General features: G+C 47.8%; 2 protein-coding genes across 6 annotated transcripts in view; one reads left to right on the top strand and one right to left on the bottom strand.

Moving 5' to 3' along the window:
• The window catches only part of LOC105693244 (mothers against decapentaplegic homolog 3), a 24,094-nt gene extending 13,672 nt beyond the window's left edge, over positions 1 to 10,422 (top strand). For both annotated transcript variants that reach the window (XM_048656731.1, XM_012413051.3), the window contains 2 exons: positions 6,174 to 6,374; positions 6,507 to 10,422. In XM_048656731.1, coding sequence (XP_048512688.1) covers positions 6,174 to 6,374; positions 6,507 to 6,865 — 560 coding nt within the window. In that variant the 3' untranslated portion in view covers positions 6,866 to 10,422. The remainder of the gene's footprint in view (positions 1 to 6,173; positions 6,375 to 6,506) is intronic.
• On the bottom strand, positions 10,322 to 17,100 carry LOC105693199 (synaptic vesicle glycoprotein 2C-like). 4 transcript variants are annotated; one of them, XM_048656726.1, is made up of 11 exons: positions 15,776 to 17,100; positions 14,124 to 14,277; positions 13,864 to 13,923; positions 13,602 to 13,763; positions 13,354 to 13,516; positions 13,137 to 13,258; positions 12,832 to 13,070; positions 12,560 to 12,753; positions 12,054 to 12,427; positions 11,687 to 11,974; positions 10,322 to 11,614 (listed from the first exon to the last, which is right to left on the bottom strand). In XM_048656726.1, the coding sequence occupies exons 1-11, from the start codon at positions 15,953 to 15,955 to the stop codon at positions 11,541 to 11,543; spliced, it is 2,010 nt and encodes a 669-aa protein (XP_048512683.1). In that variant the 5' UTR covers positions 15,956 to 17,100; the 3' UTR covers positions 10,322 to 11,540. The 4 variants fall into 4 exon arrangements, with proteins under 4 accessions (XP_048512683.1, XP_048512684.1, XP_048512685.1 ...); XM_048656727.1 differs by lacking the exon at positions 15,776 to 17,100 and adding an exon at positions 14,858 to 15,757; XM_048656728.1 differs by lacking the exon at positions 15,776 to 17,100 and adding an exon at positions 14,373 to 14,832.

Below are 17,100 nucleotides of genomic sequence, written 5' to 3'. Positions count from 1 at the left end.
CCTCGTCCCGGTGAAAAGCCGGCCGGCCGGCCGGCCGGCCGGCCAGTCGGCGATCGTCGAAGAGGGAAGTAGCGCGGCGCGGAGGGGTCTGGCGCCAGACAGCTGCCGCATGTGTCGCGACCTCGCTCGGCTGCCCCGCCGGTTCGCCTTCCACTATCGCGACTCCGACGTTAAACACCGACACCGACGCCTCTGCGCCACAACCAACGACCGCTATGCCCACCACTATTACCACCGTCAACTACTTTATTGATTTATTTTATTGTTAGTCAACTTTCCCAACGCTGCCTCCGCATGTGCAAACAACGTACTCGTAAGCTACGTGTTTACGTAGCACAACTGCAACGGTATGTGTCTCGTGCCGCAGACCGTACGTAGATTATATTATATCGCTCACCTCGTGCTCACCTAACCGAAATGCTTATGTTTGGAGAGATATTCGTCAATTTATCTTTCTACATCATAATCGGCCACGCCGATTACCGTACGTTCGCTCCAACGATTCGCGTATCTACCCGTGCATACGTAGTCGGGGCTAACAATAAATATCGGCTTTTGCGAATCTAACCGTTGCACAAATTGTGAATTTCTTTCGTATGAGGAGATCGAGACCGTGCCGAATGTATCGAGGGCAGCCGGGATTTGGAGAAGATTCGACGGTTACGCACACATGGGATAATCCACGCGAGAACGACAGCTTCCCTGATCTCGATCGTAATCCTGCGCAGGTCTTGTCGTCGGTCGTATCGTTGACGAGCAATCGGTCGGAATCACCGCCGACTCGGATGCCCCGCGTACACGTACGATTGTATCTTGAGTACGTAATTCGGAAATCTATGAATCGGAAGGTTTTGAATTTTCGAAATCGCTTCCGCGTATACGAAAACGATTACCGTCTATTGCGAAGTAGACGAACGCAGGATTCAGCGTACCGCCACAATGTGCATACAGGGTAGAAGAGTAACAACTTTGCCAACGGTTTATCGATCGTGTACAGGGTCGAGGTCAGCGCAGCCTCCCTCACGGTCGACCAACTGCCGCGGGTTGCCCTTGCCGCCGACGACATACCCGTGAACTTCCTTTCCTAAAGGGGATGTTTGGAGATCCACCTGCGCTCGGGGCGTTCTTCGTCCGCATCTTTGCCCTCTTCTCTCGTCATTACGACTTATCGGCTTTCTCTCCATCTCTAATGTAACGGAGCGTCGAATCGTCGTTAGGTGAATACGTCGATGTTCGAAGCATTTTCGCTCCCGCACCTGCTCGGACGAGTTATCCCGATGCGTCTTGCACGTACCACGAGGCGTGTATAACGAAAGGGGCAGGTGCGATGCATACGCTGCTCGCGAACCACCCAATGTTCGCCGTTTGGAAGCTCGCGGTTCACCGTTCAGAATCAGACTGGCGAATGTTACGATCTCGGGCAGATCTCTTTTGCGTTTGCGGGTAGACGGTGCTATTGACCCCGATGCCTCGCCAGCTGAGCAATGGACGCGGGTGTACCCATCCTCTACCTGTACGAGTTCCCGACGTACGCGCGCCATCCGTCGAGGCGGCGGTTTCCCTTTTCCATTTTTCCCTACTTCCTGTATTTCGATGCGGTAGCGAGGGCTCTCGATCGAGCGGTACGACCGTGTCGTGGCCGATCGCGGGTATCGCGCCGAAATAATCCTGACGGAGAGCGGCGCAACGCCGGGCATATCGTTTCCATTGAATGTTTATTTTCACGTTACGCGCCACACGAAGATACACCGCGCCAAAAGATCGAGGGTTGAAATTCCCTCCTCGATGTTCGTTTTACTTCTCGTATTTGATTCCGCCTATGCGCCACCCGTACGCTTTGCGCGATGCCTACGTCCACGAATAAGCTATGGAGCTTCGTCAGCCTCATCGAACGATCGCTGCAGCGGTATGCGTTCGTTACAAATATAGCCGAACGGTGTTCGTTGCGTAACTGCAGCAGCGAAGATTGTAAGCGATCCTTTCTCTCTAACGACAGTCAGCTATATACGCGGTTAGACGCGACGTCGCATACATGGAAGATAGGTGCTCGCCTACGGTCGTCGATTCGATTGATTTTCGATTCTTCCACTTCGCGTACACGTAGAGTCGATCCGCGTTGTCTACTCGATCGAAATTCGCTACAATTTTCACATGGACGAAGGACTCGCGGTGGGGCCTATAATTGCGAGTGTTCCAGCCGAGGGAGGCGCTCGTGCGTACGTCCGTGGACAATGGGTGTAATTGGCATAAAATTACCCGCAGGGCCGGTCGAGTCGCAGCTGAAAGCTGTGAGTGAAAGCGCGATGCGCGGTCTCGTCAAAAGAAATTCCGGATAGCAATGCCGGTGGAGTGTAATTTTAGTGAGAACGGAATCGCTTATCTTTGGTTAGACCCGCGCGGCGTGTTTGACTGACGTAAGCGAGATGCTGCGAGAGACGAGGAGACGTGAAATTGGAAGAGGAGCGGCTTTGCGAGGTGAGCGAAGGCCGCGTTTATCGTGTCGCGTAGTTCCTCGGGTTCCACGATGCGCGTCAAACTAAGCTGGAACAAAGGTCGAAAGATGAAAGAATAACGTACGAAAAGAAAGAAGAAGAAACGGAAAAACGGAGGGAAGCGATGGATGGCCGACTGCAGAAATGCCCCGAACGGAGCATCCCGCCGTGCGGCGTTTGCATTCGACGCCTATCTTCGTGGCGTACGAATGCACAAACCGGCGAGGAAACGTCGAGGAGTCAACCGCTCACTACCGGGAGGGGTACGTAGCGCGTTTGTCCTACGTAATCAGCCACCGGAGCGCAAGCTTTGTCCCCGCGTGCGCCGAACCCCGACACAAGCGAAAAGCTCGTCGGTCGTCGTTCGCGTCGAACCGAAAGCAGGGGTACGTACGCGTAAACGCGCAGGGATGTCGATGTGGATGTCGATGTGGATGTGGATGTGGATGTGGATGTGGATGTGGATGTGGATGTGGATGTGGATGCGAAGACGAAGACGAGCGGCGCGACGAAGGGGCCGAGGTGGTGGTGTGGTGCTGCTAGGCGGCGCCCGGTATGTGGCGCCTTCACTGGCGTCGGGCCATCTTTTACAGTTGAGGCATTACAAAGCGTCGACACGTTTCTCATACGGTTGACTCCTGACGAAGTTATAGAAGCTCGTTGTCGGACAACGCTCGTCCGATTTTCGTTTTCACGAAACCGAAGGGAAAACACGTATCCGCCGCCGCGCGGTCTTTTTTTTTTTGTCCCCGTGTCCCGTTCTGCCCCGTGGCGTCGATCGTTCGATTCCCAAGTCCCCGCGAACCTGCGACGGAATGTGAGGTAGATATTTATATACCTACAGGTACATCCATTGATGTCCTCTGACTCGACGCCGCGCTCAAGGCTAGCTGTGGATCAACCGCCGTAGACTTCTCGTGTCGACTCCGGTTTCTTCTTCTTCCTCTCCGGTCCGTCCGACTCTTTCCTCGTCGCTGACGCCAACGATCGCACCACCCATCGGTTTCGTGGCGCTGAAAATGAATTTCCACTCGTGCGACCACGGGCACGGGCGATGTCCTACGGTCGTTCCCACAGTGTTCGATAACAGGAAGCACGAGTCTGCCAACGAAACGAGTCCTCCGCTGGCCCGCGAAACCAACGCTGCGAAAATGCGAATCGACCCACTCGAACGAGGGCCACAACACCCTTTCCGTCGCCGCATGTACGACCGACTTCCCACAAAGTACCTGTTCATTGTCCGTCGACTCAACAACTCCGTCAGCTGTAACAATGTCATGCCGCGGGGAGGAAATCTCCGTACTTATCGTCCGACTACGTTGCACGTTGAATACACCTCAGCTCCGGTCTTTGCCGTCGCGTTTGCGCTACGATTTCCGTCCTCGAATGAACGTCGCACGCGGTGACACGATCGAATCGCGGGCGAATTATTTATTCACGCATCGTTATCAGGCGTGTATGCTTTCTTCCATAATCCCCGCCGCCTTCCGCCTCTTCTGCTCGATGAGGACGCACGGGACGAACGCCCATCCCTTGAAAACGACCGGACGATTCTCCGATCTCTCGCATACCAGCGGTGCGATGTTGGATCTGGTGGGACTTGATATCGTTCCCAGTGAACATAGTGGCCGCGGCACGAAATGCTAAGAACATTCGTTGATTTCGCAAGAAATTAGATGGAAGACGTTGGATGTTCGTCGGATCTCCGATAGCCTCTCGTTTGCACAGCGCGCGTAATAATGTTGTCGATAATCGCGGGCGAACGGAAGCCGACAACTTATTACCGGCGTATACCTACGTAACGAGTAAGCGGCGGACCACCACCGGCGCACGTACGAACGAGGTGCAAGTTCGGTGTCTCTTGGAATCAGCGTCGCGACGGGCAACGTCCTTGCCCCGCCGCCGATACGCGGTTGCCGCGGCGCCGTGCCTCTCGCGGTCCTCCGAGCTACGCCGGTGACGTAATCCACCCGATAGCTCGCAATCTTGGCGCCGCGTTAACTCGTAATATCTATTTTTATCCGCGAGAGGTTTCTCTCACACCCCTGCCCCGCCTAACGAACCGTACAGCCACCTACGTTGCTGTACGTACGTACCTTCTCTGTATACCTACGCACATCCATCTACATCGGCTATCGTACGATGCACGTATCCAACGTAGATACGTACGTACGTACGACCCACACAACCGCGTATCTAATCCAACCGTATCGTGTCTGCTTGCGACTTCCGATATCTCTTTACCGAATCTATGCGTGCGACGCGTACACTTGGCTCGGTGGAAGTCGGTGGTTCGGATAACCTCTTGCCGTAATACAAGATCGTAATACCGTGCTAAAATGTCGTCCGATCGTCCAGCGACTTCCATCGAGCCAAGTACGAGTAGGTACAGCCGACCGTTTGATTTTCAGTCCGTCCGATCCCCTTCTACTGTATCCTCTTCGCGCAAAAGTCGTCAAAGTTTTGCGCGTCTTCCGAATCTTGGGGGAGGTGCGGCGTTGCTCGTAGGTACGACCAATCGAGTCGACGCTCCGACTGCTGCTGGCTTATACCCAAATTGAACCGATCGGCGTTAATGCGACCGGTCATCGCGGATTTTCGAGGATAAGCTTTGCCGCGAGTCGGGCGATTGTATCGTTGCATTATTCGGTGGCCGAGCGATCTCGTAGTCAGCGGCACGCGGATGTTCGTTGAAGTTGGCTACCGCGAGTTCAGCGTTACAATTACCGCCAAAGGATACGTACTCCCGTGTTTCGGGAATACGAACGCAAATAGATCCCGTGCGATAATTCCCGAGCATTACACGCCGACGACGAGCCGTGACAATTTATCAAATTCATACTCGTCTCGACCGAGCGACGCTGCGCAGTACTCGCTGTGTACGTCGGTACGCACGTATACGTATGCACGCGTACATTGCACATGCCCACCGATAAGTTCCTCGGACTTGTCTACCTAACTCGAGACGCGCACGAATATGAAAAGCCTTCGGCTCTTCCGACGTGACGGCAGCTGCACGGAGCAGCGGAAAACTTTTTCGCAGAACAGGATGAAAATTATCAGATAATTGCGATCGTCGACGGACGACGTGACGTTGACGTACGTCGCATACCCACACGTACGTACACATCATACGTGCCAAGTGCCGTAACACGCTCGCACCGTTCGCCGTTGTCACAGAGGCGCGTGGGATGACCCACGGAGACGACGCGCGCGGAGCAAACTCCGAAGATACTCGGACGGGATGACGAGAACGTAAACAAAAGGTCAACGAGTTGACGATGTATCGTCGTACATAACTCGGCTTCGAACTCCCTGTCCGGCGAAAAATGTACAATGTCGCAAATCGACGATGAAAAGGGAATGGGGTTCGCGACAGAGGCGACCAACTACCCCGGCGACAAAGCGTTGCGAGCAACAGGTCGCCGCTCTCCGGACTCGGATAGATGGGCGAGAGTTTGCACACGATCGCGTATACCTATACAGTGCGCCGCGAACCCTCGGGATATCGTACGAAAAGAATTTCCGATGGAGCGAGCAACAGGCGTCTCTTTATACGCCCTTGCCACCGCGTTTCGTGATCAATTTACGATTCTTCTTCCTCCGCCCCAGTATCGGCGATCGATCTGTCATCCTGCGAATCGTTTCATCGGGCTCATCTCGACAATTTATCTGTTCCAGATTCGTCGGGACAAAGGGAATGGTGCACTCTGGCTTACTGGGAACTTGGGGGTAGAGTCGGTCGTCTTTATCCCGTCGAACCGTCGACGGTGAACGTGTTCGACTCGCTTCTGGACGGAGACGGTCTCTGCCTGGCGACGCTCGCCGAAAATCACTCCACCTCCCCGATGATTCAAAAGACACGCAGCAAAATAGGACTCGGTTAGTATATTCTTTCGACGAACAATACTCGCGTCTGTCGTCATTTCCATTCGAACGAATAGACTCGCATTCGAACTAGGTGTGTCGTTGCAGCGAAGCTCGTCGTCTCAGCTTTTTCTATTTTATCCCAAGGTCTGATGCTGAGCGACGAATCCGACGGTGTCTGGGCTTACAATAGGTCTGAAAATCCGATTTTCGTAAATTCGCCGACGCTCGACGATCCCGAGTCTCGCACGCTTCTGGTCTACAGGGTGCCGCCTGGTTTCTGTCTTAACATATTCGACCGCGCGAAGACTCTGCAACTTCACCGCTCCTACGCCGCATCTTCGTCGGGTTGTCCCACGGGTAACCCGGGCGGGTCCGCTAGCGGACCCGTTGACGTAAATTCCGTCCGCATAAGCTTCGCCAAAGGATGGGGACCCAAGTACTCCCGGCAAGAGGTCACCTCCTGTCCGTGCTGGCTCGAGGTTTTGCTCGCCCCCTGCAGGTGATCTCTCATCAAACTTCGCCGATTCTATGTTTTGTTCGCGCCGCTGCGACATTGTTTCGAATTTGTATTTTCCGCACCCGGCTAAGGGACGAGGAAGCCCAAGTTTTTGACCCGTGTCACATCCCCGTAAGTCGACCTACCGTCCTACCTTGATTATCCTACGTTGATCGCCAATTTACTCCTACGTCGTGCCTCGGGATCTCTACATGGGGAAGCGATAAAGCGACTCATTGTCCGACTGCACTATTCGACACTGTCGTACAAATATACTCGTCCCCCCCCCCCCCCCCCCCCCTCCCTGCCCCGCCGTTCGCGGTTTTTAATCTAGACCTAATTGCTTGTGACTGATTAACCGGAACATTTATACGGATTTTGCAGATCTGTACTTTATACCTTTGAGAAATTTACGATTATCATTTTTATTGAATAACTATCATCCCTCGCGGCATTCGAGAATTGCTTGGTCATTTCAAATCTTATCGATATTATCATCGTGGTTTTTGTTACTATTCTTCTTATTATTTTCCATGTTATCGCCGTTGTCGTGTTGTTGCTGTTGTTGTTGTTGTTGTTGAGAATATTGCTATGGCAAGTCTTATTTTTACATAATAATAACTGTCAATTATTTCTGGTAATATTGTTTCCTACGTTTAATCGTATTCGTCTTTTACGACAATTGCAAACGACTACATTTTATTCCGGCTGAAAAATGCGCCAGTACTGTGAATAGTTGCGATCCATTGGAAAACGAAAAAAGAATAGTGGACGGCCTACCCTTGGAATTCCTACTTCGACACTTGGCTATATGTCTGCGTATCGTTGAAAACCTATCAATGAAAACCAAATCGGATTTATACCGTCGGATTTGTGCACGTCGTATCGTTGATTCTTCATTTCACTACGATTACTTCCATCGTGTTGAAAGTGGATGCTGTTGAATTTCAAGATGTCGGTGATACCGGATAATGGTAATAGAAAAAAATCATAATGACGACAACAACAACTGCAACTACATTTTCAGACAATTATGCATAAGTTTATCATGCTATTTGTTGTTCTAATAAATATGTACATCATTTAAATTTAGAGTCATAAAAGCAAACAAATGAAAAATTTACCATATGTTTTAAACCAAAAATCGCCGCAACTGTGTGTTTGGAGGGAAAAAATTTTTCTCGACAACTCATGTTGATCACCGTATCGTCAGCTTTGTTTTGATTATATAAAAATAATTAGAATAACTAGACAGTGAAATGATGAAACGTGAAATGAAATATTTAACGAAATTCGTTGTTAGCTAAAGGCCGTGAATGACTTCTTTTTAGTTACGTAATACGGTGTACATCGGATCGTTCGATTGGGAAAAATGACTGTCTCTAGAAAATAAATCGGCTTCGTCTGCCTGAATGTGTCGGATTGTAAGTATCGTAATAATAATCGGAGTTCGCGAAAATACAGGTGAAGATGAAAAAAATACATAAATATATTCTTGGTAATAGTCGATCAAAAGTCGTTAATTCAATAATTATAAATGTACAATCATGTAAATATAATTTAAGAAAATATCGCGAGAAACACAATACAAACCCACGCGTACACACGAAATACCCACCTCTTTGTGCCTATTTAAAATGTAAAGACAAGAGACGACAGAATTGTTGAAAAGAAAGAAATTGAAAAATTACAGAAACAGAGTCGAGAAAATGATGGAGAAGAGGAACAATTGAAAAAAAAAAAAAAAAAAAAAAAATAGAAAAGGAAAGATCTATGTCTATATGTATACTACCTTTGAAAATATATTATACTGCAATTTACCCATAATATAGCTTATATTTGTTATATTGAAATATTAAATTTGTGTACATCAGATAGTTATTTATAAAAGAGTAAAATTTTTGATAGAGGAAAACTCCAAATGTATGTATTTCTAGACACTGTTATTTATCTTCACCGAACCAACTGGGATGAAAATAAGCAAAGAAACAAATTAAAAGTCGGCGCTGTATTATACTGTAGCGTATGGGTATGTACTTACATGCATGTGCTGTCGAAAATAGACGGTTTAACGGTCAAGTGCGATGAGTGAAACCTTATACGATGCACAGCAGGGTTGTTATAATGTACATAGCGAGAAAAATTCCGAAGAACGACTGAATACGGAATAGTCGACGCATAAACGATATTGACCGATTGCTCTTGCGAACATTATTACAATTTTTATTCTATTAGTGCCTCTTGTTGTTATTATTATTATTATTATTATTATTTTCTTCGATAACGACAAAGTACCATTTGCCGGTGACTCGAAGATTGCAAGAATCAGGACAACGAAGAGAAGCTAGTTTTTCAGCTATAAGGATCATGTCTGTGAAACATAGTGCCTTTTACAGCGTTCACTACTTATTAAATTATATAATATAACTACTATACGGAATGTCGAACGATAAATACACATGTATATGTTCTGGGCCGATAAATCTGGCTTAAATCGGACGATGGGGTGACAAGGTTTTTTCGGACCTCTCCCTCCGCTCTTCAAACTCAGGGTTCTTTTTCATTGAGATTTTTCAATAGCCCTCAAAACACCGCGATCTTGACCTCGGTCACATAAAGTGCGTACACCCACACACCCACGAGCGCGCGCCCGCGTGTTTATTATCTTTGTGTTAATTCCATTAACAGCGCACGTATTTTAGCCATTTCAAGTTATCGATGCTCTCATTTTCAACCATTTGTTTGTAATAGCCAAACATTTAAAACGTGTACTGGTATATGGCGAAAAGAAGTAATAAATGAACTGATAGTAGTAATATTATCAGTGATAACAATAACAATAACAACAATAACAACAACAACAACAACAACAATAATAATAATAATAATGGTCATTATGATATTGATAGTAATATAACAGTAATGATAAAATTAGTAATAAAACCAATAACCGTAATAACAATGATAGGAATAACGACAGTGACGACGATCACGCTGACGACGATAGTCATAGCGATGATAATATACGATGGGGAAGGTGTGAAAAAATTGAGGACAGCTCACCGGTAATTGATAACCCCAACGACGAGCAATAGGGTTGGCTGATTGATTTAGTTGCAGTGATTTGTGGTAAACTCGTGTGTACATTTGTATTTGTATTTGTATTCGTTTTTTTGTATTATTACGTACTAGAGCATACACTCGTATGTGTGTGTTTCATTAGGGAGAGCTTACATACGCAAATATGGTATACGTAGAATACCTGATTATTCATATCGTTATAGACATGCGGTAACAAAAATGAATACCTCTCGAAACTTACGACCTCTACGTACCAAAATGATCGTCTACGGTAGTGATTAGAATTGAAGGTGTAACGAGGAAATAGAAGAAAAGGAATTCTTTTCCAAACATGCAATAAACGCGTTATAGTCGCAAATAAGTAAGCCTGACGTTTTATAGATTGTCGGACTTATTGTGTTACCCTGCTTTAATGGCTGTATAAATAATAAAGGGCAAAAAAAAAAAAAAAAAAAAAAATGACCAGCAAACACGCTGGCGTAATCTATAACGTAAGATATATATACCCACATAACTATAATACGTGAGAGTACCCCGAGTTTTTAATTAGTTTGTAACGTGTGTGCGTGCGTGCGTGCGTGTGCGTGTGCGTGTGCGTGCGAGTATTATAGCAGAAATGCGCACATCTACAATATTCACAACTTACGGATAAAAGTGTATCAACGTGTACGAGTGCAATGATTATACATAGTACACACACGACGTATACGCAGTCGCACACGTCGACATACCTGATATGTTGTTGTTATAATTCTTGTTCACATGTAAATATACTTATAATATATTGGGAATGAATAGTATAAGGAACACCCAATTATAATAATGTTATTCTATAAATAACGACTATTCTATGATGGTAACAATAGTAATGAAATATTGGTAGTAAGTAAGGTAACGATCATAAAAACAACTCTAAACTAGGTATCCTCCGAAGACTTGTATACATCTACACGGTTATATGTATAGGTATATCAATTCATACCTAACTATTTTAACTATGGCTATACCTACCATATATTCAATTCTAATCGAATGTACGACAAATTCATGTGAATATGTATCAAAAGCTCTAAGGGAATCCTTTCATTTTTTATTTACGAAAATATATAAAATCAGCAATTGCCTTAGTGGTTCGAAAAAATATTTGGATACCAGATCCTTCGGTCGTTCCCGTATACTCCTACATCTTCGACACTTGAAAAATTTTCCACACTTTCAACACTTGACATTGGCGAATGTTGAATTTGTACAATTCGTCGAGCGATACTCGATTATCGCACGGAGATTGACATCACGCGTCGACCTATGCAAAATATCAGCAACAAGCACCCGGAACGTATGAACACGGGTGAGACCTTCCGATAATTTCGCGGTTATTTGACGCGTCGCGTCGGCAAATATTCCGATCCGCATTTACGTCACTCAAATTGCATGTAGAAACCGTTTTTTCGCGTGATTCAGCTATACTCTGTCCATCGATTTTGTGAAGGGGCGGTTACGGCCACCCCCACTTCCAGGTGCATCGCGAGGCATTATCCCATCATTTATCACATGTGTACACGTATTTCGAAATTCAGCGGTCAATTGCTGACGGTTTTCTTCTAGGCCGGTATGGCGATACGTATGTCGTTTACGACGCCCTTCTTCGGTATAAAAAATCCGAGGAGTCCGCCAACTGAAAAACAACGAATCGGCGACTTTAATTTAGAATCGGAGAATGTCTTCGATCGACGCTAGTCTGACTCACGAATAACGACACCACCGACGAGAAATATCGGTACACCGCAATTGATGTCCAGGAGTAGGCCGAAGAGTAGATTGCTCATGATTGCGCCGATCCTCCCGGATAATGTCGCCAGGCAAATTGCCATCGCGCTGACGTTCGTTGGAAATACGTCGACGATTACGCTGCTGAGGACCATGTTGGCCGTAGCGATGAACGTCGAGAACAGACAGGCGACCACCAGGTTCTGGAAGGCTGTTTCTAAAAAATAAATCGCGCATCCGAACGTTCCCGCCAGCACCATCGTCGCAACTGCGGAGGAATCAACATCTTTATTGATTGTCGATCGGCATTTCATCGACGCGACGACTCCGCACTTTGCGGTACTCACCCGGCATCGTTCGTCTGCCTAGACGATCGGCCAAGTAGCCAGATGCGATGTTACCCAGGAGACTGATCGCGTTCATCGTCAGCGTGTTGACGAAAACCTTTTCGTCGATGGTACCGTTGCACAAAGGTTCGTCAATGTGTTCCTCGCCGAGCGATATGTTGTCGTCGACGGTCTGCCGAACCTTGAGAAACGGGAGTGCGTCTCCGGTTGCGTTGCTGACCCGGGTAATCGCTTGTGCTACCGGTCCGACACCCAACGGATTGACGAAGCTCGCCAACTCGCAAATCGTCACCGTCGTGCAGTTTGGATACAGCTTGTAATAAGTCTCGAACCGGTTGAAGAGCTCCGGGAACCAAAGGCCGAGACCGTAGTATCTGATAGTGAGTTGGGTATGAAGTTTTTTTTTTTTCTTTCTTTCTTTTTTTTTTCCCCGTTTACGGAATCGACGACGGAGATTGGATACGAGACGAGGGGAACGGGAGGTATTCGATACCGGTGTAACATACCCAAACATATTGGCGAAGAGCATTGTGGAGCAGAGTAGCGCATACTTGAGAAGCGGTGGAGTAAAAAGACAGCCGATCTGCTTCCGAATGCTACCAAAGAGTACCTTGACGCCGCCGCTTTCTTCTTTACCGCTCTTCGGACCTGCCTCTTCTTTTGAAGTAGGGGCGCATCCCTCTGCGAGGATAATTTTCACCTGGCATTCGAAATTATAAGCCGGTCAAACCACGTTCGTCGATGTTTCGCATCCATCGTCACGTCGCCGAGTACTCACCGGATATTCGTGAGTTCTGCGCCTGTTATTCGCGACGTATATGCTTCGTAAAATCTTCAAAGCCTCCTTGTACCGCGCTTGGCATACCAAAAACTTCGGGCTCTCTGGAAATCTTGTCAGTAGTAAGCCGGCGACTAACGGCGGCACACCGAAAAGCGCGACGAAGAGTCGCCAGGAGTTTAACAAGAGACCGTTGAGTCGCAAGTTGAAGGTCAGCGGTATGACGATCCACGCGACCCCTTGAAATCAAGTTTTTTTTTTATCACCGACGAAGAGACAAACCCGCAGCAAGTTATCGTACCCACCTGGAAGTACGAGCCAAGATAAAGTGAAGAAAAATCCTACGTAGCAGATGCTTTTTGCGCGCTGCTTCTCCGCATGGAACTCGCCTAGGTAAGAAAAAACTAGACTTCCGGGCGCCCCGATGCTGTTCAGGCATAAAAATTGCTCGTTATTCGCAAATATTTATTCATCGAATGCAATACTCTCAATCTTTTCGATCGCTTCATCTCCAAGACTCACACGAATCCGTTGAGGAATCGGAAGATGAACAGAATCGGAAAGCTCTGCGAAAGGCAGGAAATCAGAGTGATGCTTCCGTCCGCTAATAGCGTTCCCACCAGGATGTTCTTTCTGCCGAAAATGTCGGCGATTATTCCCCACAACATTGCGCTCGTTGTGCCTCCTGCGTGAAATTAGATATCGATATCAAATACTAGCCAATTGATTTGTCGCCATGTAAAGTTCGTTTGATTTGTTTTAATTTTCACCGGCTAGAAATGCAACGTTTAGTAAGCCTTTCTCCCCGGACGACAATCGGAGATCGCAGGATGCCGATGGCAGGATGTACGCGTTCAGGCCATTCTGGAAACCCGCTGACATGAAGATCAAACCGCACAGGAAAACAAGCTCGTAGTGATATCTCCCGTATCCTGAGAAGGTACGAGATGTCGATGAAAATTTGATAATTATGATACGAAAACGCATAGTGTGGTAAATGAAATTTACAAAAAACACCCGATAATAACTGACCGCATAATGTGATCGCTCTGTCGAAATCCACGGTGAGGTCCTTCGGCCTTCCAGGTTTATCTATAAATGGATTCTTCGATTATTGATAATTTTCTAACGGTGTGCGTGGGACAGTTATCTCGAATCACCCGAATTCATCGAACGTTATTTTCCTCGTTTCCTTCGTCGAAATATGTCGCTATAATAATGGATAAAAAGTGACCCGTTGCCCCGCGAATTCGAACGGTGGAGCGACGGATGTAATTCTTGGGCGCACTCACCGACGGTGTACAGTCGTGGCCTCGTGTCCGGTGGTTCGTTTCCTTCACCTCCGGTGGCGGTTTCAGGAGTCGAGGATGCCTCGAAGTCGATCATGCCCGGATCCGGACGACGCGGGTAAGACTGGAGCCACGTTTCGTCGTACGTCGCCGATACCTGGGACATGGAGAATTGAGGTGCACGATACTGGCGAGGGCGGTCAAGATCGTTTGAAATTATTATGTCATGCGCAGCGGTATTGTTCACCGTACCCCCTGCAAGTACGGCCCCGTCGCACCCCCTCCGCCCCGATCAAACAAACGTCACCTTTGATTAGCGGCAATTAATAATCGCGCGGCGGCTTCTTTACCCCAACGATTTCGGCGCTTCGCGAATTATGATCACCTCGCCATGCCTAACGATACTCGTTTTCAGATCCTTCGTGTGGTGCGCGCCGTTCAGCTTCACCGTTCGGTGCGGAGCGTATGCCTATCGGGTGATACTCGATTGATTTTTCACCGATTCCAAGTAAGTGTCACGGTCGATTCGACAATAGATGGATCGCGGATTTCCCTTCCATATATTGGACATTGGTAATCTTCCGGAGAGCTGTGTCGTATAGCCGGCCGGCTGGTTTGTTTAGTAAAACTGTCCACGTTGCGACCGTGCCAGGCGCGCTCTAACATATGTACGAGGTATGTGCGTTTCGTATCGACGGTATATCGTACGTCGGCTATTGCGCGTCACACGTACCTACCTACGTAACGTTCATATTAACGTCGACGAGCCGTCGGAGATGTTGCGAAATCGATCGGATCCACGAAAGAAAACACTGGCCGTTGTCGGCCGAGTGTTGACGGATGTCCAACGATGACGAGTGAACTGGCGTCCGATCGACGGACTACCCGTCCGAAACCTAATTAGATCGCGACGCGAAAGAAATCGATTCCACGGTAGGGCACAACCGCGGCTGTGGGATCATCGTTTCTGTTTCGAACCTAATTAAAATTAATGATTCGCCCGGGCAACGCTGCTACTACAAGTCACCGCGTATATGCGGCGGATTACCGATACCGCTGCGCGAATAACGTATGTATAACGTTCGCATTCGTTATTCGATACAAGATGCACGGCTGTTGGGCATGTGGGTGAACAACGCTCAACGTTCCATTGTTATCGTCGAAGAAAATTCAATGCGTAATCAAAAGTTAGACTCGAGTCCGACTCGAGGCAGATTTAATCGGCCCAATCATAGCCCAATAGTTTCTGTGCGTCGCGGTTGATGCCCACGTAGTATACGCGTAGGAGTATCGGTAAGAGAGTTCCGTATTGGTACTCCGATCGCAATTGAAATATTACCGCAGCGATACGAATAATCTATCGAACGGCGTATGCGTCCCGCATAGGCGTGTCAGAGATTAATCTTGACCCACGATAGGAAGGGATTGATCTCGGTTGCACGTTCCTTTACCGCGCCGCGGGTCTTCCGATCGAGAAGTCGAATAATTTCCCATATTATTTCACCCGATTCGCGTTACTCGCGGGATGTATGCGTTGGTACGATGCAGGAACAGGGATATCGAACGTTACACCGGCGAAGATGATTTCATCGAATGCGAACCCGTGTCGAAGAGCGCACCTCCATTCACTCGATCGTAACCCGATGCAGACTCACCTCGTGTCTGCGATCGGTTGCACTGGTATTGACCGTCGACTGATAAAACAAATCCGAGGTATCGCTTATCTTGCCGCAACCGATCAGCGGTGTATTGGCGTTCGTCGTTGCACTCGCGACATCCTTCGATTTTCCACGATCGGCAGCGCGAGCGCGAAACCCATCTCGGAACAGGTCCATTACGAGTGGTCCAGGGGAGGCTCGGCGAGTGTTCCACACTGGAGAAGCCCCCTACGACGGGTGACCGCGGCGTCTCCGATGTCAGATTTGCACAGAATCGAAGAACTTGAATTTTATTTGTCAGGGATGAATTTGCACCGCGGCGCGAAGAATGGGCTCTTCGTCGACGGCGTCGGGGCATCGGCGGCATCTGCGAGAAAGACTCGGTGTCTGTTCGGAGAGGAGTCCCCGACCCCCGTCTAAATCTCTTCGCCAATCGCTCGACTTCTTTATGTAGTACATATAGAATCACCTCTATCCCCGTTAGCGAGCGACAACTTGTGCAAATCTACAGAACAGCGTTTGAACGCGGATTATAACTCGCGCTACCCGAAGGATTCACCCCTCGATCGATGAATGGAATATTCTTTCGCACATGTTATCGCAACAACAATGGCTGCACGCTCTCGCATTCGCTTCATTAGGTGAAACTCTCCGTCCATCGCTGGATAACAGACATGCACTTACATCTGCTGCAGTCACGAGGTATAAATATAAATATTATTCGAGCATACTACAATTGCTAATTGCGAATCGATCGGAGTTTGCTTTTTTTTTGTTGTTTGGAACTTGGAAATATCAGGGCAGACCAGAGAGTCGTGGGTCACGCGCTAAGATGCTCCATAATCGCGACGTTCCGCAATCGTCGAAAAATTGTTATTTCGAGCTCAATACGCGCGATACCGAAATTGGATGAAAACAACTTACGAAGAAAGCGTTTTGAATGTTATTAGTGCGACTAATCTACTTATTAGATAGCTGAACCGTAATCGTGCGTCGCAAGGATGATATAATATCCGATTGGGAGGGTAGCTCTCTCATCGTACGGGGTTGGAAAAATTGTCAGTGTGTCATTGTCCGATTCTCTATAAATAAAACTAGGCATATATCACGGTTCATTAACATCGGTGCACGATCGACATAACTTATGCAGCTTCACCGGCTAGTCGCTCGTTAATGAAGCGGTGTAATCCACTTGCTTTGATCCAGATTAATGTAGTCTGGTGTCGAACCCTTGGAAGTCGAATGCATCGATCCATCTGAAATTGTAGATGACTCGGGTGACGAGTTCTGTGAATTTCCGTCAAACGGCTCTGTGAGGAGGT

Source organism: Athalia rosae, chromosome 6 (genome assembly GCF_917208135.1).
Source record: "Athalia rosae chromosome 6, iyAthRosa1.1, whole genome shotgun sequence".
Lineage (NCBI taxonomy): Eukaryota > Metazoa > Arthropoda > Insecta > Hymenoptera > Athaliidae > Athalia > Athalia rosae.
This window is presented reverse-complemented; position numbering and strand designations above follow the sequence as displayed.

Coding starts and splice junctions, on each gene's coding strand:
- LOC105693199 (XM_048656726.1), bottom strand. CDS start 15,955: ATGGACCTGTTCCGAGATGGGTTTCGCGCTCGCGCTGCCGATCGTGGA. Junction 13,517..13,601: donor AAACGTTGCATTTCTAGCCG/GTGAAAATTAAA, acceptor AATTTCACGCAG/GAGGCACAACGAGCGCAATG. Junction 11,615..11,686: donor CGTCGGTGGTGTCGTTATTC/GTGAGTCAGACT, acceptor GTTGTTTTTCAG/TTGGCGGACTCCTCGGATTT.